The sequence below is a fragment of the Phalaenopsis equestris genome, unplaced genomic scaffold (genome assembly GCF_001263595.1).
Source record: "Phalaenopsis equestris unplaced genomic scaffold, ASM126359v1 Scaffold214822, whole genome shotgun sequence".
In the NCBI taxonomy this organism is placed as follows: domain Eukaryota; kingdom Viridiplantae; phylum Streptophyta; class Magnoliopsida; order Asparagales; family Orchidaceae; genus Phalaenopsis; species Phalaenopsis equestris.
The window spans coordinates 65646-86568 of record NW_018233575.1 but is presented as its reverse complement, the minus strand read 5'-3'; the positions used below and the strand labels follow the sequence as shown (position 1 = coordinate 86568).

At 31.3% G+C, this 20923-nt stretch overlaps 1 protein-coding gene across 2 annotated transcripts in view; it reads left to right on the top strand.

Annotated features, from left to right (window-relative positions):
• Positions 1–20923, top strand: part of LOC110037083 (probable ADP-ribosylation factor GTPase-activating protein AGD5) — a 60758-nt gene that overhangs the window by 2610 nt on the left and 37225 nt on the right. For both annotated transcript variants that reach the window (XM_020741661.1, XM_020741660.1), the window contains exon 2: positions 2687–2745. In XM_020741661.1, the coding sequence (XP_020597320.1) occupies positions 2687–2745 (59 nt within the window). The remainder of the gene's footprint in view (positions 1–2686; positions 2746–20923) is intronic.

The following is a 20923-nucleotide window of genomic DNA, read 5'->3' as shown; positions in this document are numbered from 1 at the left end:
CAACAACAACAAAACCTTTATCCCACTAAGTGGGGTCGGCTACATGAATCCTTTTTCTCCATTGCGTCCTATTTAGTGTCATATTTTCATTTAATTCTAACCATAAGTTTATTGTATGATTCAAAAATTTGATTTCGCTATAGTATCTTTTGTACTTGAATATTAGTACTAAAATGCATCATCTCAAAAAATTTGATATTTTCTTTAGTCTTCAAAACTCTTATGGAAAATATTTGTTGACCAAGTCAATATCATATCTATCATAGCTCTCCAATTTCAATACGTATTTCATTTAGGCCTAAAGTCTTATATTTAAGCATTTTCTCTAGACATTGCATTTTAATTTTTGGATCAATTTGGAATATACCCCCATTTTACACCCTAAAATAAATTTTCATTAAAATATTTCATTTTATAATTTTTTATTTTAAAATTGAACAAAAGTAATTGCAAAATGTGGCTTTGCTTTACAGAAAAAAAGATAAAAAAAACTGGCACATTGTTTCATGCTTTCAAATGATTGATGCACAACCACACAATTTAAATAAATACACATGATTCTAGTGAGTTGCATTTGATACATTTTATGACCGCTAAAAAGTCATTTGAATATGAATTCAAATAGAATTAATAGCTATTGTATGATACATAATATAATTATAATTTTGAAATCTATAACTATTTAATTTAGGTGCATTTACTTACAAAAGTTTTATTTATTTAAATATCTAACTCTTAGACATTCATATTTACATGCATACCGCTCAAATATTTAAAATCACATAAAACATACCGCTATCACTGCTATTTCGAAAGTGAAATATACCTTTTTATGCATAAGTTTACGACACCACCAAGGTGTTAGAAGTGTAAATATCAAACTTTGGGTGTTAGATATGTAAATACATAAGAATTGTGTGGTATATAAATTTCCTTTAATTTAATATTGAACAATCGTATCACACATGTTATTTTTAAATATTGACACATGAGACAATTTTTAATTTAAGAAGTACAAATATTTTGTTTAATTCTTAACTAGCACATTATGCATGCCATTTTAAATTGGGTTCAATTGACGAACCAACATGTATTTTATGCAACACTTAATTCTTATTATATATAAGCGGTTACTTTAAAATTTAAATTCAAATTTAATCATATTGCATGCAATTTTATATATATTTTTTATTTAATACTCAACTAATTTATTTATGGCATGATCACAAATGATATTAACTTTAATTCTAAATTTATTTCTATTTTAATTAAATTTATTTACTCAAATTTCAATTAGTTTAACTCAAATTGGTACCTTTATAGTACCACTACTAATTTAGCTTTTATTGTTTTTTCATTCAATTGGTTTGTGGGAACCTTCTACCAGGATTGATTATTGATCTACAACTCAAATCACGAGTTTCATTTTTTTTCTTTTTGATTTCATTGATTACGAATTCCATAATCGGACGAGAGAGTGAAAGTAAGAAGAGTAAACTTCTTGTTCGGAATTAGTAAATTCCATTACATAAATGATTTGTCTTAGGTCTCATGGATTCTTTTTGGGATGCATAGAGGTATTGAGTAATGTGTGTACTGTACTTTTTGAAAATAAAGATGTTTCTTTGCAAATTTTTTTTGCCGTATTTCTTAAGCATGGAACACTTGACAAATCAAGACCATTTACTCAAAACTTCGGCATAAAATATATTATGACCATAATCATTATGAGATTTAATCATGCAGATATCAGTCAAAAAGGCACTTTAATTGACAATCTAGATAGAGAGATAAATGATTAATTAATTTTATAGTGTACTTATGCCAAAATCAAATAAAATTTTTCGAGCATGTACATAAAGAGATTTAGAATAAATTTATTTGGTCTCATTTCAAAGAAAAATAAGCCACTTTATTTCAAATTAGATCAAATGATCAAATCTTCATAGAAGTTGATCAGTTTAGATCACAAAGTAATTTTCGATTTTGATCTTATGCTGTGAAGTTATTAACATAAAAAATTCTTGCATTGAGAGTAGATCATTTTCTACATAGCCGACCATATTTTAAAAGAATTTGTGTGTGAACTATTACCACAGTCCTGAGTTCTAATTTTGTCTTTCTCTATCAGTACATCTCCTTTTGTGTGGCAAAAATAATGTAAATTAAAAAAAAATAATAAAAAAAAGGACAGGCCATGAAAATGCTTCGCTTTGAAATCATGTTTGGCTTATATTTTAAAATTTAATTTTTTTAGAAAAAGTAAATAAATATCTCATCTGAATTAAACAATGGTTAAAACTCAAAAATAGGTGAATACAACTTTTAAATGGAGCCAAAGAATAGTGGCTACACAATGTGAAATAAAATTGATAAATTATTTTCAAATTATTCTTGAGAGATGCATTGCAAAGTGATCAATATTAATATCTTTTAAAGTCAATTTTCTTATGGCTGACTTATCTAACTTTTGGTATTAAAACTTTACATAATATTTTGATATTTGATTTTAATACTATAGGTTTGTAATACTTTATAAAGATTATAAAATATATTTTATATTTAATTTTTCTATTATATTATTTCACAATTTGTTTTAATCCCAAAACAAATTATGAGATATATATCAGCTTGGATTACTCATGGTACTTATAGTGATCCATTATTTTGAATCATCATTTTTCAGATCATAGAGGGCCTTCTTAGATTGCCGGAGAACAAAGAATGCGCTGATTGTAAATCAAAGTATGTATATTTGTTGCTGGTCATCTTTAATTGTCTTTTAAATTTTGGGAAACTGTTTTAGTTTTGTGTTACTACAACATGTTTCTGTTAGCAAGCCAGAAAAAGATGCCAACACTACTTGAAAATGATTGTCAATTGTTTTTTTCTTTTGCTTTTAATCATCATGTCTTTCATGCCAAAACATTCGTCTCCTACACTGTAAACGTGGTGAAATAGAGTATGAAAGTCTCTGTTGTTTCTAGATCCTTCAACTTGGAATATTAGTTTAAGAAACATATAACAATATATAGACCGGTGACTAGCAGGTCTGTGTTAATTTCTTTCTTTAGCCTAGTGATGAAATCATAAGTTGTGATTATGTAATCAATTAATCTTTGGAGGCCTCAAATTTCACATGTAATTCTATCAAATTTCAAGCAGATGAGTGAAGAACAAAATTATAATCTTAAAATTCATTGGATTCCTTGTTCTAACTGTACATTAACCTCATAACACCAAGTTGTAGCAACGGTTATGCTTAAAACTAGTTCATGTTAATCCTAATCAGGGGGACCTTCTAGTGTATAGGTGAAATGTAGGGAATTTTGGATAGTACATGCTAGGTCTTCCTAAAATAACCTGAGTAATCAATAAATGGTATATGACTTGATGGAGTAAGATATACATGTTGAAGGTAAAATATCATAGGTGAGATCTAAGCAATTGTAACTAAGGATTGTTAAAAACACTCTTATGGATTAGTAATTTTTGTCTATTGATATGCTATATAGCGATGGATGCAAGTGCACGTGCTGAAAGGTATTATAAAGTTGAGTAGGCTATTATTCCCACGATGGTCATACCATATTTTTTGAAAGACAAATTCTAATTTATGTTATCCTAATTTATATATAACTATCAAATAACTATAAAAACTATAACCAAGTACAACAAAACTAACTACAATACTTATGTAGGTAGATGTATTAATGGATGCTCAATCGAGTAAAAAAAAAGTGGAAATATTCTTTTATGCTTGAACAATATCAATGGAATGTTTACTCAACTTAGCTTATAACATCAACAATCAAACAAGCTGCTCTTAATTCGTTAAAGATTATACTACTTTCAATTAAGGGATCACATTTCTGATTAAACAAAGAGTTGAATTCAGATGCAAGAAACATTGCAAGAAAATATGATAGTCATAACTTTTTATTCTGAATATTTTTCCTGCTTTAAATCAAAATATCAACTCAAATTAGATACATATCCATTATGAAACTTCAGAAATTGTTGCTACTCGCAAATTATTTTCATTGATCTAATTTAAAACAATACTTAACATTAGACATTAAAACTTTACCACCAACTATGTCTTAGATCTCTAATACATTTCTTCTATAGTATTCCTTTTAAGTCTAATTTAGACTTCATGTTGCCCTTAACATCTATCATAGTGTTCAATATATTAACAAAAAAAGTGTTCAATATATTAACAAAAAACTTTTTGTAATGTGCATGATATTAAGATAACATTTAATTAAATTTGTCTTCCAATAAGATAGATTCCAAATAATATTCCTCATATTTAGTTATGATTTGCACCAAATTTAAGGAGGCAATATGAAAATAATATTAGAAAATTAATAATCTTTGGAGTTGCACTACTAATTTGTTAAATCTCATCTCCTATTAACCTCGGCGAAGGCCTGAATTATTTGACTCCATTTTTGATGAAGTCATTTTTGTTTCTTTTTAATAAGTTAGCATTGGATTGAAAAATGTGATGACAGTCAAATTATGAATTTTTTTTTAAAACATTTTATAATGTAAATATCTCCGATAGATCCATGCAATAGGGATAATTTAACTTTCTACTAGTGCTCCACCTCGATAGCTTTTTATATGTAAAAAATTGCTTTTCTTCTATTTAAGGGCTACATTTATTTGATAGTTTTGTTTTATACCGATATCATAAATAACCACACTGTTATACCATAAGATTTGTAGCTCTTTTATTAAAGATTGCAAATATGTATTAATATTTTCTTTTTCAGTGTGAGAAATATAAAATGTGTTGTCATGTACATCTTCTATAGTAATTTACAGTGTAACTATTGCAGACTAATAAGTCTAAAGTGAGACAACATAATTATATAATATGAAATCATGGACACAAAGCAAGTCAGACATTACGTAAATTAGCTGCGAAATTAAGATAAGTACGATTGAAATATTTTAATCCTTTTTTGTCTGATGGATAACTCCAAAAAATTATTTCACCTGAACTTTTTTGGGGCAATCTCACATACTTAGCAGTTTGCATAGATGTGTATAAAATTTGAAGTCGTAGAATGAGTGGGAAGTTGAAGAAAAACTTGTACAAAATTTTCTTTTATTTTCAATTTCTTATGCTCTATGGTTTGAATTTTAGTGCTTCTCAAAATCAAAATTCAGTCTCTATTGCATCACTATTGTAGTTTATTTTACAACCATTCATATGATAATCTAATTTATGTTTGATCAAATCTGATTTTGACAATATTCTTGGTTTTTTTATAAAATCTCTAGAATCAAGTTTTTCTTTGGGTTAGTCTCCTTTAGTAATATAAATTGATCGAAACATTCTCGTAATATATTCTATCTGATTTTGATGTCCAACATTCTAACAACCGTGGATAATTTAAAATAGCTCGTGCAACTTTTCTTTAACGGCCATTGCGCTGCATTCAATAATTTGCTAAACTTTTGAGCTTTTCTTTTTAGTGGCTCATTCACCACCTGCCCAACAAAATGAGCTCTTGTTGCATCGAACATTATCTCCTGTACGTTTAAGAATTATATCGTTTAAAGGAGCATAGCTCATCGAAGCATGAGCCTGGAATCAATATATGGTTCATATTTATTGTGTGAAGTACAGAACTAGAAATTCAGTTGAAATCCCCTACGATATAAATCTAACTTGACCTTGTCTGGCGTCAAGTATGCTTGTTTCTTATGTCTCACTCACGGACATCAAAACTTTTACTATAAAATATAAATAAAAAACTGAGTATTTACTTGCATGAAATACTCAATACTATTCAAAAACTCATTTTTTTTTAAATTTCAAGTTGGCGAAACATGAGATTTAATGGATGAAATATCAAATTAATAATTCTAGAAGATAATGAATGAGTTTTTTATTTGATTACACGAAGAAAATGAGGAGAATAATGCTTTAAATGGAAGAATCGAGTTGCTAAAGCAGAGCGAATGTCTTCGGTTGAAAGAGATGCGCAACGAGAAATAAGGAGAAATGAGATTTTATGTCGTCCGTTTTGATATATAACAGGTAACCGGCGGACTAACCGGTGGTTTATTCCACAGGAAAATTTTCTAATTGTAATTTTGTAAAAAATGCTACGTAAGACATGTGAAAGATGAACCGGCTAATTTTTTGTCTGGCGGACTAACTGACAGACTACCTTGTTGCTTGAGTTAGAGAAAGAGTGAGAGAGAGAGAGAGAGAGAGAGAGAGAGAGAGAGAGAGAGAGAGAGAGAGAGAGAGAGAGAGAGAGAGAGAGAGAGAGAGAGAGAGGGAGGTAGAAAGAGACATGAAGAGTTGAGAGAAGGAGAGGAGTTATAGCTTGCAATTAGGCTAGTTTTTGTTGGATGCCACCACTGCCCTCACCTTCTTAAGTGCCTTTCAGGCTTATGCAACCATCTATAGTGATTCTGCTGACAATATTTGCTTGCCAAATGAAATCTGCCCTTTAGTCTTCCTTGACATCCAATGTTTTCTTCCCCTTGCTTTGCTTTTGCCAGTGCTTCTTAATACTTTTATGCTACCGCCAACTGAATTTGCTGAGTTGATATCTATGTGCTTCATTTCTCATCCACATCAAGACTATCATAGTGCATTTCATTCTTTCTTCATTGCATTCAACCAACCATCTACTAATTTCTGTTGATTTCAATCGCTAGACATGCATTCTCTGCTCCTGTAGTAGTAATGATGAGCTGGAGACTATTGCAAGTAGTGACTTCCCTGGCAAGGTGACATGTCTGGAAGCATGCTAAATTTTCTTTTATATTTAACACCTATTTTTGATGAAATTGCACTTTAAAGGAATATATTTGCATGTTTTAGTTGCAGGTATAAAAGGTAGGAGATTTTGGAGCAAATAGGAGCGAAAATGGAGCGAAAATGAGGTACATGGAGCAGCAGAGTAAATAGCAGGTTGGCGCCTAGGCGCTACTCCATGACGCCGCAGATGGGCGCCTAGGCGCTAGATTGTGTCCCGAAATCAGAGGTGGCACCATGACGCCACAGACTGACGCATAGGCGCCAGTGATTTTCCAGGCTTAACCGGGAAAGTGGCGCCTAGGCGTCAAAACTGTCTTGTGCAGTTTCTGCAGCGGTTATGCACGAAATTGGAGGTTATGAGCGGGGAGAAGTAGTTTATTTGGAGAGGATGATCATTTATGAAGCTAAGGAAAAAGTCTAACTGTGCAGAAAAGTAGAGTTTAAAGTGAGGTTTTGTATTTTTTGCATTTTTCTTGGAGAAAATTGTCAGGATATTGTAAAGGATTGCTGTAAGTAGTGCAAGGAACACATGTTGATCATTTGGGGAGGATTTCTTACTTCTTCTCTCTAGGAGAAAGATAAGTATTCATTTTGAATTGGTCTTATATTAGTTTAAGCTTATTGTGTATAAATTTGCTTTATTATAAGATAATGGATTATTGTGTTTTCTTAATGCACTGTGAGTAGATCATTTGTACCTTTTTGCTTGTGATGAAGTAGTAGTATGTGGATATATTTAGAATGAGTTTTGATTTATTATTGTGAAAATTTTTACTTCCTACTTCATTTACTTTTCAATCTGACCAATTGATATGTTAAAATCTGTTGTTATTCCATAAATATTCGAAAGGGCTGTGGCTTTAACAACTAGTAGAAACCACATTGCACTATTGGGTGAATGAAAAGTTGTCCTTAGGACAGTGCAAATAAATAGGGAGATAAATTTTGATGGGGGTAACTTGGAGGTTTAAAGGGTGACAGATATAAACACTTACCTAGTAAAACCAAATTTCTTTATGCACTCGAAAGAGAGTAAAGAAGAGACATGCTTCTATTTGTCACAAATTACAATATATAAATTTCAAGTGTTCCACTCCTACACAAATTACTTTTTTCATTGAATGGGGAGGGTATTTTTCATAACTCAATCTTTCTTAACTTATGTAACTTTAGTAAAATTAATTTTTGAGTAAATCTATAGATTTAGTGATATTTTGGTAGAATTTACAAGCACATTTTAAATCAATTTTATTTCTAAGCTAAGACTCCTTTTAATAAACTAAAACTTTTCTTAAGTTTTTAAAATAACAGCATTCTTTGTGGGATCCATACTCCAGACTCAGAAATTTGATATTGCTTGAATGATACGTACACTTGCGTAAATTACCTAATGTGTAGTGCTAAATTATGGAAAAATTCAAGTTATAAAAGCTATAAAACATATTTTAGATTTCAATTATTTCATTAAAAAATACTAGGGCATCTGACAGGTCGGTCATGTTTTTGACGACGTTGCGGGGAAGTGCGATGGTTAAGACTTAGGAAAATTTTAGTTGAACTAATTAGACTTAGATTTGGAAAATTGTATTGTAGTTTCTTTGTGTAAGTTTTTGTTTGTGTTTAAGATAGTATAAAAAGATTATTATTATATTTGAGTGTTTTTTTTGTGTTTTTCTGTAGTTTACTTATTAAACTTTAGTTGTGCATGCGTAGTGCAGGATTTTCAAGACGGGTGCCTATGATTCTGAATTAGAAAAAACAATTACAAAGATTAGAAAACACAAAGTACTTTATCAATTTGTAGAAGAAATGATGAATACTCAACAGAACAACTTAGATAATCAAATATCAGAAAATGAATATGATAACGCACATAGACCATTAAGGGATTGTACTAATCCTACGACAGATGAAATTCACTTAAATATACAAACTCGAGCTGTAGAAGCTAACACATTTGAGTTGAAACCTGCTATTATTAAATGGTGCAGAACAACCAATTTGGGAGAACTCCATATGAGGATCCAAATTTACACTTACTAAGTTTTTTAGAACTTTATGCTACATTTCGTTATAACGGCGTGCCAAATGACGCTGTTAGATTTCAGTTTTTTTCCTTTTTTTTAAGGGATAAATCTAAAATGTGGTGGAATTCATTAGCACCCGGATCTATCAGAACTGTGACTTAGCTCATAAATTTCTAGATAAGTATTTTCCACGTTCAAAAAGTGCTAAATTTAGAAATGATATTACCTCATTTTGCCAGTATGAAGGTGAATCAATATACGAAGAATGAGAAATATTTTAAAAACTTCTTAGGAAGTGTTCACATCATGCTCCGCTTGATTGATTAATCATTTAAACTTTTTACAATGGGTTAGTAGGATCTCTTAGATCTATCATTGACGCTGTAGCTGGTGGTTCACTTATGTCGAAACCATTTGATGAAGCTTACTCTTTAATTGAAGAGATGACTACAAATAATTTTCAATGGTCTTCTAAAAGGGTAATTTGTAAAAAGGTAGCTAGTGTTCATGATACAGATGTGTTGTAATTCTTACTTCTCAAGTTGCACCAATATCTAAAAAGCTAGATTAATTTGGAATGAACCAACCTCAAACACCTTCAGTAATTGAGGAAAATTAATTAAGGAAGATGGTTGATTCTAACAAGTCATCATTAGAGACCTTAAATGCCATTAACAACAAACCTAACAACTCTTATTCCAATTTTTATAATCCAGGTTGAAAGAATTATCTTAATTTTAGCTGGAATAATAATTCTGGAGGTGATGAGAAAATAATAAGTAAATCCAGTAGGAAATTGAAATATCCAGGGTAGTATCAACTATAAACTTTCTTATCCACCAGATTTTAATAATAATCAACAATTTAAGGAGAAGTTGTCTTTGAAGGAGGTTGTGTTACAAATGAGAAACCAATTGCAAAGTCAAGGTGCAGCGATAAGAAATATAGAAAATCAACTGGGACAAATTGCTAACTCACTCAACAATAGGCCGCACGAAACTCTTCCTAGCAACATTGAGATAAACCCTACATAGAAGAATAAAGAGCAAGTTAAAGTTGTCAAACTAAGAAGTAGAAGATAGATGAATGATATAGTTCTTAAACGAGACTAAGGTTGAGAGAGACCATGGAAACTGAAAGATCTGAAGAAAATGTTTCCAAGTACCTAGAAAAACCAAGCTCTGTAACTAGGATTAACTTAGAAAAACCACTACCTCCATTTCTTGAAAGTCTTAGACAACAGAAGTTGGATCAATAATTTTCAAAATTTATGGAAATATTTAAAAATTTAACTATTAATATTCATTTCGCTGAAGTTCTGGAGCAAATGCCCATCTATGTAAAATTTATAAAAGACATCCTTAATAAGAAGAAAAAGTTTGGAGATTATGAGACTATTGCACCAAGTGAAGAGTGCAGTGCTATAATTTAGAAAAAAACTTCTTCATAAAACATAAAGATCCTGGGAGTTTTACTATTCACTGCGCAATAAAAGAGATTTTTTTGGAAAAACTTTATGTGACTTATGAGCAAGCATTAACCTTATGCTGTTATCTATTTTCAGAAGGTTAGGTTTAGAAGAGATTTCTCCAACTACTGTAATACTTCAGTTAGCTGATCAATCTATCACTTATCCAAAGGAGGTTATAGGAGCTGTATTAGTTAAAGTGGATAAATTTATCTTCCCTGTCAATTTCATTGTGTTAGATATGGAAGAAGAAATAAATTTCATTTATTTTAGGAAGTCATTTTCTTGCTATTGGACGAGTTATGATCGATATGCAAAAATGTGAGTTAACCATGAGAGTAAATGGTCACAAATTTACATTTAATGTTTTAAAGTTTATGAAATATCATTCTTAAAGAAAAGAATAAGAGTGTTTTTGGATGGACTTAATTGATTATTTAAGTAGTAACTATTTCTGAGAAAGTTATGAATATAAATAAGAAAAACAAGAGTTAGATTATGAGAATGATATGGATTTCCAAGATGAGTTAAATATCTTGTTTACTGAAGACTTAAATTTGTTCATGAGAGGTTTGGGATTTTAGATGCAACAAAAAATAGTAAACCGCTCATTCCTTCTATTGAAGTACCTCCTGAACTTGAGATGAAGGTACTTCTTACACATTTAAGTATGATTTTTTAGAGAACTTATCTACATTACCAGTCATCATATCCTCAGATTTGACTCAATCACAAGAAGAAAAATTAATGAAAAATCTAATAAATTATAATAAAACTTTCAAATGGGCCTTAGCAGATATTAAAGAAATCAGTCATTCAATTTGTATATATAGAATTCTGATGGAATATTATCATAAACCCAAGACAGATCCTCAAAGAAGATTAAATCCAATTATGAAAGAAGTTGTTAAAAAGGAGATATTAAAGTCATTAGATGTGGGTATTATCTATCCTATTTCTGATAGTGTTTGGATTAGTCATATACATTGTGTTCCGAAGAAATTCGGAGTGACAGTAGCTATGAATGAACAAAATGAATTAATTCCTGCCAGACAAGTTACTCGGTGACGAATTTGTATTGATTATAGAAAATTGAATTTAGCCACTAGGAAAAATCACTTTTCTTTACCCTTTATGGACCAGATGTTGAATAAATTTGTTGGTCACCGATATTTTTGTTTTTTAGGTGGATATTCTGGATATCATCAAATACCTATAGCTTCTGATGATCAAGAAAAGACTACATTCACGAGTCTTTATGGGACTTTTGCTTTTAAAAGAATGTCCTTTGGGGCATGTAATGCACTTGCTACATTTCAAAGGTGCATGATGTCTATTTTTTGTGACTTGATTAAATGATATAAATTTTTATGAATGATTTCTCAGTGTTTGGAACCTTATCTGATTCATATTTAGATCATTTATCAAAAATGCTAAAACGCTGTGAAGAGTTCAACCTTATTCTCAATTGGGAAAAATGTCAATTCATGATTGTCAGAGGAATTATTCTGAGACAAAATATCTGAAAAATAACATTAAAGTAGACACAACAAAGAGTCAAGTAATTGCTAAACTACCTTCTCCTACTACAGTGAGAGGAGTTAAAAGTTTTTCGGGACATTTCTTTAGGAGATATATTAAAGATTCCTAAAAAATTGCTAAGTCTCTTTGTCATCTTTTAAAAAAACATGCCTTATTTAATTTTTATCAAGATTGCCTAAATGCCTTTAATGTAATAAAAAAAATTAATCATTGCTCCTATTATAGTCTCACCTAACTGGGGGAGACCATTTAAGTTGATGTGTGATGCAAGTGATTATGCTATTGGGGCAGTATTAGGACAAATATATGGAAAGATTTTTAAAGTTATATACTATACAGTAAAACTCTTAATGAAACTCAATATAATTACATTACGGCTGAGAATGAATTATTGACAATAGTATATGTTTTTGATAAATTTAGATCTTATCTCATCGGAACTAAATGTATTGTTCATACCGATCATTCTGCTATTAGATATCTTTTACTAAAGAATGATGCTAAACCAAGATTAATTAGATAAATCCTTCTGATGCAGGAATTCAATTTTGAAGTAGTGGATATAAAAGGATCGAATAATCAAATAGTTGACCATTTAAATAGGTTGGAATAGGAAAAATCATATAATTATGAAGATGAAATTAATAAAAATTTTCTTGATGAACAAGTGCATGCTTTACTAATTAGTGTGTTCCGTGGTATGCTGACATAGTTAATTTTATCATTAGTGATATAGTACAATTTGAATTAACATGCCATCAACGAAAAAAATTTATTCAAGATGCGATATAAAAAATGTAAAGATTAAGTTATCCGAAGATGTGTACCTTTAGAAGAAACTTAGGAAATTATTCAGAAATGTTATGATTTTAAGTTTGAGGGACACTCTGTTATTGATAGAACTGCATTTAAGATATTATAAGTTGAATTTTATTGGTCTACTCCATTTAGGAATGTGAATATATACGTAAAAACTTGTGATAGATGCAGAGAGTATGCAACATATCTAAGAGAGATAAAATGTCCATAAACTTTATTTTAAAGATTGAGATATTTGATGGATGGGGTTTAAATTTTATGAGATCATTTCTAGCTTCTTTTGGAAACTTATATATTTTAATAGCTGTGTATTATGTCTCAAAATAGATTGAGGCAGTAGCTCTTCCAAAATGTGAGGCTCAAAGGGTAGCTAAGTTCTTAAAAAAAAATATTTTATGTAGATTTGACATGTCTAGAGTAATCATTAGTGATGGAGAAAACCATTTTAAGAATAGAAAAATTGAGACACTATTAGTTAGATATATAATTAAGCATAAAATATCTACAACCTATCATCCTCAGACAAGTGGTTTAGCAGAAGTATTTAATAGAGAAATCAAGATAATTTTAGAAAAGACTGTTAATCCTAATAGAAATTATTGGTTTGCTAGACCTGATGCATTATGAGCTTATAGGACTGCTTACAAAACCCATACAGAAATGTCACCTTATAGGCTTATATTTGGAAAAGCTCGTCACTTGCCAGTGAAATTAGAACATAAGACTTATTGGGCTATTACGGAATTCAATTATAATTTAAAAAAAACTCGCAATAAGAGATTGTTGCAGTTAAATGAACTCGAGGAAATTAGACACAAATCTTGTGAAAATGCAAAAATTTATAAAGAAAAGATGAAAAATTTGCATGATCGGAATATTCTGAGAAAAGAATTTGAACTTGGACAAGAAGTTTTACTATATAATACAAGCTTGAAACTATTTTCTCGAAAAACTTAAGTCTAGGTGGTTAGGGCCGTTTATTGTAATTAAAGTATATCCATTTGGTGCAATTAATATTAAAGATCCTAAAAATGATAAAGTGTTTAAAGTGAACAGACAAAAACTTAAACTTTACAGAGGTAGAAATAGGCGTATGATTAATGAAGTTTTAATGATGGCTCAACTTGAGTAAGAATTCAATTCGTCTAGCTGATGACGTTAAACCAAATGCTTATTGGGAGATAACCCAAGGTTTGTATTTATATGTTTGTTTGTATTTTAGTGTGATATAGTTAGTATTGTTATATTGTGGTTTGAGTGAAGTTGTGTGTTGATTTGTTAGGTTTGAATTGTTTTGCTTTAATTTTTGGTAAGTTATGAGTGTGACGATTACTTAGCCTCTCGTAGTGGTTAAACATATATTTGTTCTCTTGTGACAGTTGGATTAACTTATTCACTATGACAGTTCTCAACTGAACTTGAGGATTTACTGGAGGCATGTTGGGTTTAGACATTGGACAGGTCTAATGAGATTCTATTACTTTCTTTATGTGACCATGTTGACATCAGATGGGTTTAATAAACTAGCTAGTGATGAATTTGAGGATGTCTTCACATAATTCTTATTATTGTTAGAGGTGCATGTCTTATGAGACGAGGTAATACCTGAGGTTGGCAACACATAAGCCAACGTATCAGGGACAATCTTTTTAATGATTTACGTTAATAAAATAATTATAAGTACCCAATTGATCCTTGAAAAGTGATTCCACTAGAAATTAGAAGTAGAGAAGGGAGATGTGATGAGAAGGAAGAAAAGTTAGATTTTTTTTCTATCTTTTGTGTTGTGAGTTTATTGGAGCGAATGAAAACTTGGGGAGGATTACAATTACTAAATTTAAATAACCAAAAATGAAGTTGGGTCGTGCAAATTAGGTTATATACACCTAAGGTGAAATGGTGCTTTTAAAAAACAAAGAAAAAAACAAAGCATTGGCGCCTAGGCGCCAATAGGCGGAGCCATGGCGCCACATATCGCAGCGCCTAGGCGTCGAACCATGGCGCATAGGCACCAAAACACTTGCTCGACAAAAAATAGAAAAATACCGGCATAGGTCAAATTTTTTTTCTTTTGCACGCGACATCCCTCCCAACCGTGACATCTTCCCCAACCTTTCTCTGAAGCATTGAAGGCGACTCCTAGGGTCTTCTTCCTCTTGGCGTTTGCGTGCATTTTAGGGCTTGAGAAGAGCAAACTTCATCTTCATCAGGTAAAACTTCTTGTACCTTGCGATTTTTCCTTAACCCTGTGATTTCTTCTGCAATTGAGAAGTTTTCGGTGTTTTTTTGGGAATACAACAAGAAGAAGAGAAAGTACTTGGGGAAAGTTGATTTATGCTCTAAACTTGCATTTTGAGTAAAAGACATCATACATTTGAACTCATTTCTTTCTTTATTCGTTTTTCTCTAGTTGTTTTGGCACCTAAAACCAAATGGAGTAAGGGTAAAAGTGCATTTGATATTAAGAAATTTGCTAGCTATGAAGCATAGGAAATATATAATGAATTTTTTATATTGAAGAAACTAATCGCTGTGCGAGGTTTCATTAGCCCTGGTGGAGATGTAGAAAACATTATTGTTTCTCGTCATTGGGAAACATTTTGCTATACTACTGCTGTAGCTGTCATTTCTTTTGTGAGAGGGTTCTATGCAAATCTCCCTGAGGTTTTTGATGATTCCGTCTTCGTTAGGGAAATGAGAGTGAATTTTACCCCTGCACCGTATCAATTCACTATATTCTTTGGGAGATATACCTGATTGTTTTTACTCTTCATTTGAACATACTGATTCTCAACTTGATGATCTTATTAAGTTCTTGACTGATGGAAAAGAAATTTGGAAGGTTAGAAATGACTACAAGGTAATTTTTTCTTCATCTATGCTAAATGCTCCGTCCAAATCATGACATTATTTTATCTCGACCAGACTTCTTATTTCCATCAATCACATTGAGGTTACTTGAGAGAGGACAGCTTTGAACTATTGTATTCAAACGATGAAGATTATTAATATTGACTCTCTTATCTACAAATCTATCATGAGCGTTGTACTAGGAAGTTCTACTTTAGGCTTAGGATATTCGTCTCTTATTTTCTCCTTTTATCAGCAGTCTGGTGTTGGTTTTGACAAATGAGAGGAGTTGTTGTATCCATTGAAGCCCATTAGTAAGACCATTGTAGATTTATATGTGAAACATGCTGTTTTGGGACATGGATCTAGCTCTTCTGAAGTTCCTTCTACTTCAAGGTCATCCACTTCTCATGCTTCAGTTGAACCTTCTACAAACATGGATTCTATATTGGATCGTTCGAAGACTGTAGAAGGCGATGTCGTCATTATTCAGAACCAAGTGTATGAAAATGCAGATTATTTGGAACACTTGGATTTGCAGAACAAACGTTGAAACAATTATGAAGCTAGTATTCATCCTTCTCTTTTGGAATTGTGTAGACAAAACAATTGGATTAGAGGAGATAAGATAGTTGAATTTCCTGCTTATCCGACCTATCAGTTGTTTGAATGTCGTAGGTCAATGGATGAGGATTCAGAGAAAGATGATGATGATGATGATGATGATGATGATGGGAATGAGTAGTAGTACTTTTCAATTGGATGTAGTGGACATGAATATTTATATATTCTTTGTCACTTCTTGATTGTTGTATTGTATTTTCATGTTTGTTTTATGTACTAGTCTATATGTTTTACTGCTTCTGCTTGAATGAATTGATTAGCTTTTGTTATTGTTGAGCAATTTTATATGAAAAATGTTGAACTGAGATTTACTTATACATATTGATCTTTTGTGCTTATACCTGCTTTTTTGGTAATACACTCATGTGATAAAAAGTTAGTTTTCTTTTCTCCCTATTTATATTCTTGCTTTTAATGTTGTATATGTTAAAAATCAAGTTTCGGGAGAAAGAAAAACTTTTAAAAACTTAACTTTATTTGTCCTCAGTAGTTTACTCATTAAATTGATATCACTTTAAAATCACTTGTGGTATGTGATGTTACCTATAGGGTATTAAAATTTTGATTTGAATGATGTTATAGAGAACTTAGTTGAGATTTTGGGAAAATAGGACTGTTCTAAAGTTAATATATTTTGTAGGAAACAATAGTAAAATGATTTTACTATTGTTAAAAAAAGAATTTTATTTTTGAAAAGCTAAGATTCCTAGATCTATACTTCATAAAGAATTGAGCCTCTATTAAAACCCATTGTTAAACTAATACTCACAAATCTCAAGTGAAGAAAAGTGATGATTTTTTAACTTTGGGAGAAGGATATTGATATTCAAAACCTTTAAAAGCTGATACAGATATAGTAATCTTCACATAAAAAAAAGAGAAATGATTGAAAATGATCCTTGAAGAAAAAAAAGAAAAGGAAAAGAAAAAGAAAAGTAGAAGAAATAAAAAGTGAGAAGAAGCTTGAGGAGAATTCTAATAAAAAATTAGTTTCACTTGAACTTTCTTAGAGGAGATAACTTAGATACAATCTTAAGTTTGATTTTATTTTATAATAGTATTAGTTAAATCTTTACTAATAGAGTGCTTAAAATTATCTTTTATATTTTCTAGGAATCTCGAGTTTGACAAATTGCAATTGATTTTAAAGTGAATAGAAAATCAGAATTCCTAAGTTGAGTACAAGATATTCTTATGCCTTAATCCTAGCCTTATTCACTAAAATTTCCCCAAGATTTCATTATGATATTCTTGAGGTAAAATTATAGGAAATCCTAAAGAAACACACTGCCTCAAATCAACAAATAATTTTTAAAGTTATAATGTTACTTAAAGACAAGTAACGTTTAAATTTGGGGGATTTTGACATGTCTGGTAGCATGCTAAATTTTCTTTTATATTTAACACTTATTTTTGATGAAATTACACTTTAAAGGAAGATATTCTGTGTTTTCGTTGCAGGTATAAAAGGTAGGAGATTTGAAACAAACTGGAGTGGAAACAGAGTGAAAGGAGGCATATGGAGCAATGGAGCCAATCGCAAGTTGGCGCTACTCCATGGCGCCGCATATGCCCGCCTAGGCACTAGATTGTGTCCATAAACCAGAGAAGTTGGCGCCAGGCGCCATAGAGTGGCGCCTAGGCGTCAGTTATTTCCTAGCCTTACTTGAGAAAGTGGTGCCTAGGCGCACAGACTGACTCATAAGCGCTAGAACTGCTTTCTACAGTTTTTGTAGTGGTTATGCACATAATTGGAGGTTATGAGCGGGGAGCAATGGAGCAATTGAGCAAATAGCAGGTTGGTGCTACTCCATGGCGCCGCATATAGGCGCCTAGGCGCTAGATTGTGTCCATAAACCAGAGTAAGTTGGCGAGAGTGGCGCTCAGGCGTCAGTTATTTCCTAGGCTTACTTGAGAAAGTGGCGCCTAGGCGCCATAGACTGGCTCACATGTGCCAGAACTGCTCTCTGAAGTTTCCGCAGCGGTTATGCACGAAATTGGAGGTTATGAGCGGGGAGAAGCAGTTCATTTGGAGAGAAGGATCATTTGTGAAGCCACAGAAAAAGTCTAAGTGTGTCGAAAAGTAGAGTTTAAAGTGAGGTTTTGTATTTTCTTGCATTTTCTTGGAGAGAATTGAGAGGATATTCTAAAGGATTGTTGTAAACAGTGCAATGAACACATTTTGATCATTTGGGGAGGAGTTTTTACTTTTTTTTTAGGGAGAAAAATAAGTTTTCATTTTGAATTTTCTTATATTATTTGTAAACTCTGTGTATGGATTTATTTTATTATAAGATTATGGATTGTTGTGTTTTCTTAATGCACTTTGAGTAGATCCTTTGTACCTTCCTCTTGTGATGAAGTAGTATTATTTGTAGGTATCTAGATACATTTAAAAAGAGTTTTTATTTAATATTGTGATGGTTTTTTGCTTCTTCAGTTACTTATCAATCTAGCCAAGTGGTATGTTAAAATCTGTTGTGACTCCATAAAGATCTGAGAGGGTTGTGGCTTTAAAAACTAGCAGAAATCACATTGCACTATTGGGTGAAGGAAAAGTTATCCTCGGTGCAGTACAAACAGATAGGGAGATAGGTTTTGTTGGAGGTAACTTGGAGGTTTCTAGGGTGATAGATAGAAACACTTACCTAGTTAAACCAAACTTCTTTATGCACTCGAATAAAGTAAAGAAAAGGAATGCTTCTATTTGTTAGAAATTATAATATATAAATTCTAAGTATTCCACTCCTACATAAATTACTTATTTCATTGCCCGGGGAGGATATTTATTATAACTTGATCTTTCTTAACTTATTTAACTTTAGTAAAATTAACTTTAGAGTAAATTTATAGTTTTAGTGATATTTTGGTAGAATTTACAAGCACAATTTAAATCGATTTTATTTCCTGGCAAAGACTCTTTTTAATAGGCTCAAACTTTTCTTAAGTTTTTAAAATGAAAGCCTTCCCTGCGGGATCGATGTTCTAGCCTAAAAAATTCGATATTACTTGAACGATACGTGCACTTGCGTAAAATACCTAGCATGTAGTGCTAAATTGTAGAAAAATTCAAGTTATAAAATCTATAAAAAAATATTTCAGATTTCAAATATTTCATTCAAAAACACTATCCGAGACGTCGGTCACATGGCTGGAGTCTGTGATGGTTGGTAAAGAATTATTAGATAACTCTTTATGTTGGATTCTCAGTGTACTCCGTTTATGTGTTATACAAATGATTAAAATTTATGAAATTGAATTGTGAAAATAAGCATAAAAATGGCCTCTCTTCATATAGCCTTATAGAAACAGTGAAGGACTGGAATGGAAGAACTGTGATCCATAGATAAATTGGGTAGAAGTTGTGTGAAGTTGGTTGAATGAACTAGAATTTATGCCTCATGTCACACCCCGTAGGAATGATTAGAGTAGAAGGACGAACAAATAATTGGCTTAGGCTTATGTTAATGACTTATTTTGCCTAGCTCTTCATCTTTTTGACTGTGCAATGTGTTTGAATTGGCTTGCAGGGGCTATTGGTTTTATAAAATGTCATTTCATTTCTAACAGTAATTTAACAACCCTGATTGCTATCCTTATGTAAAGTACAACTACAACATAAAAGGCTTTTTGATATGATTTTAACTTATTAGAGCCTAGTAGGATTTCACTTAGACGTTGTCATCATAAGCTAATTTTGGGACTAAAAACTTTAATAATTTAATAATGTTGTCTTACATACATGTTAACAACAACAAAAACAACAACAGACATTTATCCCACGAAGTGTGGTCAGGTACACGAGTCCCTTTCCCTATTGTGTCCCATTGAGTGTCATATTTTCATTTAGTTATAATAATTTAAGAACGTTTTTTTATACAATATGCCTCAATATTTTTAGGTCTACATCTGCCTTTATTAACATAAGTCGAATCTAAAACATCTAGTCTTAACCGGATTATCAGATGATCAGCGTTTAATGTGACCAAACCATTTAAGACATTTCTCTCTAATTTTGTGTGCCACTGGAGCTACAACTACCCTTTCATAAATACATTCATTTTTCATTTTGTCTGTAAGTTTCAACCCACTCATCCTCCTAAGCATTCTCATCTCAGCAACACTTAACTTAATTTTATGCTTCTCTTTTAAACGCTACCACCAACATTCTGCTTCATAAACATTGCGGGTCTCACCACTGTCTGCCGTTTTATTGTTCAACTTCACTTTCGTAGTTTGAAAATGTGATGATTTTGTGATTTTGAAAATAATTTAAATATAAATATAACTTTTTTAAAGAAGTAACATTTTAATTTTTAAAATAAATGAGACCATCACATTTTTAAATAGTTTAGATGATTTAATACAATACTATAAGCAATACATTTATCCCGAAGAATAAATATATCACTTGTAATAGGGATTTAATCATCTAGACTAAACAATTTGTGACATCCGTTTGGTCTGCGAAATATTTTTATAAAAAGGCCAACAAGTTCCCCTATCTAACATAAAAATTAGATAGGGTTTATTTTATCTGGGTTCCTGGTTCCCTATAAAGGCAAGCCCCTATAGTTAATTACATCTTAAATAATCGGAATCACTTAAGATAACTCTCGATTAAGATCAGGTGGTTTTGCTTTCAAGATTTCAAAGTTTAGGTTTTCACAATTGGACATAGGAAAATCAAATGGGGATGACTCAAAATATGAACAATTATTTAAGGAATTCAAATGAAAGAAAAGTAGGGGATATCACAGATCTAGGAAAAACCCCGGTGACCTCCCAACTATCCTA